The 2,631-nt window shown below is 36.9% G+C and overlaps 1 protein-coding gene across 2 annotated transcripts in view; it reads right to left on the bottom strand.

Annotated features, from left to right (window-relative positions):
* LOC106867517 (epidermal growth factor receptor) overlaps positions 1-2,631 on the bottom strand; it is a 176,887-nt gene that overhangs the window by 27,584 nt on the left and 146,672 nt on the right. For both annotated transcript variants that reach the window (XM_014912405.2, XM_014912406.2), the window contains one exon: positions 1,842-2,013. In XM_014912405.2, coding sequence (XP_014767891.1) covers positions 1,842-2,013 — 172 coding nt within the window. The remainder of the gene's footprint in view (positions 1-1,841; positions 2,014-2,631) is intronic.

Genomic DNA, 2,631 nt, shown 5'->3' with positions numbered 1-2,631 from the left:
ATATATATACGGTTTTTAAGAAGTTAGAAGTTGTGGCTGGTCATAAAGTGACCATTGGTTTCACAACTATAAAGCACTTAGCAGTATAGGTGACTTGTCTTACTTAAATGGCTGAAGGCCATTTTTTGTCTTTTAGTCTGACAAGTTGCCTCTACTGCTAATCGTTTTATAGGTGCAAAATCAATGGTCACTCTATGGCTGGCCATAACTTTTAACTTCCTCAAAAATATATTATGGCTCTAATACTTTAGAGTATGTTTCTTTTTTAGGTATATGAACTACTGACGATATATTATATACACATATATGTGAAGGCAGTGGTTAGTTTATCCAACTCATGATCGTAAGGTGGTGAGTTCAATTCTTGGTGGTGCATTGTATCATTGAGCAAGACACTTTATTTCACATTGCTCCAGTCCACCCAGCCGGCAAAAATAAGTAGTAGCTGTATTTCAAAAGACCAGCCTTGTCACATTCTGTGTCATTCCGAGTCTCCCTGAGTACTATGCTGAGAGTATGTGTGTCTGTGGAGTGATCAACCACGTGTATGTTAATTCATAAGCAGGCTGTTCTATTGAACAGATCAACTAGAAAACTGGAATCTTTGTTGTCATAGCTGATAGAGTGCCAGTTAATACATACATGCATGCATGTATGTATACATACATATATGCATATATACATTCATACATACATTACTACATGTGGTCAATTGGCAATTTCTTCTTCTCCTCCTTCTTTGGACTTTTTCCTTTCTCCATTCTGACAAAGAGCTATGCTCAAAACGTTAAACTTTCTTCTTTTTACCAAGTGTCAAACTAATGTACTTCTTATGTACATCCTCATGTTCATTGTTTTTCTTTCTTTTTTTGGTTTTTTTTTATCTGTTAATTTGCATTGTTTGTTTATTTCAATTGACTGGCCTCAGCCTTAGGGCTGAAACACATAACAGAATAAGAACATCATCATCATCATCATCATCCTCGTTTAACATCCGCTTTCCATGCTAGCATGGGTTGGACGATTTGACTGAGGACTGGTGAAACCGGATGGCAACACCAGCCTCCAATCTGATTTGGCAGAGTTTCTACAGCTGGATGCCCTTCCTAACGCCAACCACTCAGAGAGTGTAGTGGGTGCTTTTACGTGTCACCCGCACGAAGGCCAGTCAGGCGGTACTGGCAACGGCCACGCTCAAAATGGTGTATTTTATGTGCTACCCGCACAAGAGCCAGTCCAGGGGCACTGGCAACGATATATATATATATATATATATGTATAGCCAGGTGAAATCATAGTTGTGGCTGGTATCAGTGACACATTACAACATCTGTGCTGGTGACATGTAAAAGCACTTGTGCCAGTGACACATAAAAACACACATGCCAGTGACACGTTAAAGGCACTCACTACACTCTCAGAGTGTTTGGCATTAGGAAAGGCAGTCAGCTATAGATACCAAGCCAAATTCAGACTGGAACCCATGTAGCTCTCTAGCTTACTAGTCAAGTCATCTAACTCATGCCAGCATGGAAAGCAGACGTTAAATGATGATGATGACGATGATGATGATGACGATGATGTGAACTTCTTCAAATCCACTCAGAAAGGTTAGGTTTGCCAAGGGCTATAGTATAAGTCAATTGTCCACGGTGTCATGCAGTGGGACTGAACCTGGAATCATGTGGTTGAGAAGCTAACTTCTTAACCACACAATCACATATGTGCCTCAAGGCTATAATTTGACTCACTCTTCAACAAATTAGATAAGGTTAGAAACAGTCAAATACAAATTAGAAAATTTTTTGTGAAGCTAAAAGTAAATTAAAAGTAAAAATTACAATTTTTCCTTTCATTTGTGGCATTTTATCCTCCTTGTAATTTCTATGGAAATCATCAGGACATTCAAAACTCTCCTTTGTGAAACATAAAACTCTGCCATCAGTTTGCTGAAGTCCAATAGCACAGCTATGGCAGCCACCATTTTTTAGTTCATAACTTGGGCCAGAGCATCTTGAAAAGAAAATATATTAAAAAATTTAATAGAGAATAACAAATAATTGTAATTAATAATTAGAACTTTTTTTCTAATTTTCACACACAGCCAGCAATTTTGAAGGGTGTGGGGTAAATTGATAGCATCAGTCCCAGTACTTGACTGGTACTTTATTTTATCACTCCTGAAAGGATGAAAAACAAAACCAACCTTGGCAGCATTTTATCTCAGTATAAAGAATTGGAAATGTAGTAAGGCATTTTGTCCAAATGTGTTAAAGATTCTGCTAGCTTGCTGTCTTTATATACTTGATATTAATGGTTTGTAAGGTGGTGAGCTTATGTATATACAACAGGTTTCTTTCACTTTCTGCCTACCAAATCCACTCAAGACTTTGGTTAGCCTGTGCATATATGTGCATTTATGTGTGAGAGCAAATATGTATGCATGTATGCATGCATGTGCATTTGTTTGTGTATGTATGTATGTATGTATATATGTATGTATGTATGTATGTATGATGTAGTTTAATAATGAAGTCAAACCAAATAGTGATATTTTGAAAGCATTTAATACGTGTGTTTCAGATTTGCATCTCCTAATATATTAATGAGCATAGTATTTTTTATATATTT

The sequence above is a fragment of the Octopus bimaculoides genome, chromosome 10, assembly GCF_001194135.2.
Source record: "Octopus bimaculoides isolate UCB-OBI-ISO-001 chromosome 10, ASM119413v2, whole genome shotgun sequence".
NCBI classification, from domain to species: Eukaryota; Metazoa; Mollusca; class Cephalopoda; order Octopoda; family Octopodidae; genus Octopus; species Octopus bimaculoides.
This window is presented reverse-complemented; position numbering and strand designations above follow the sequence as displayed.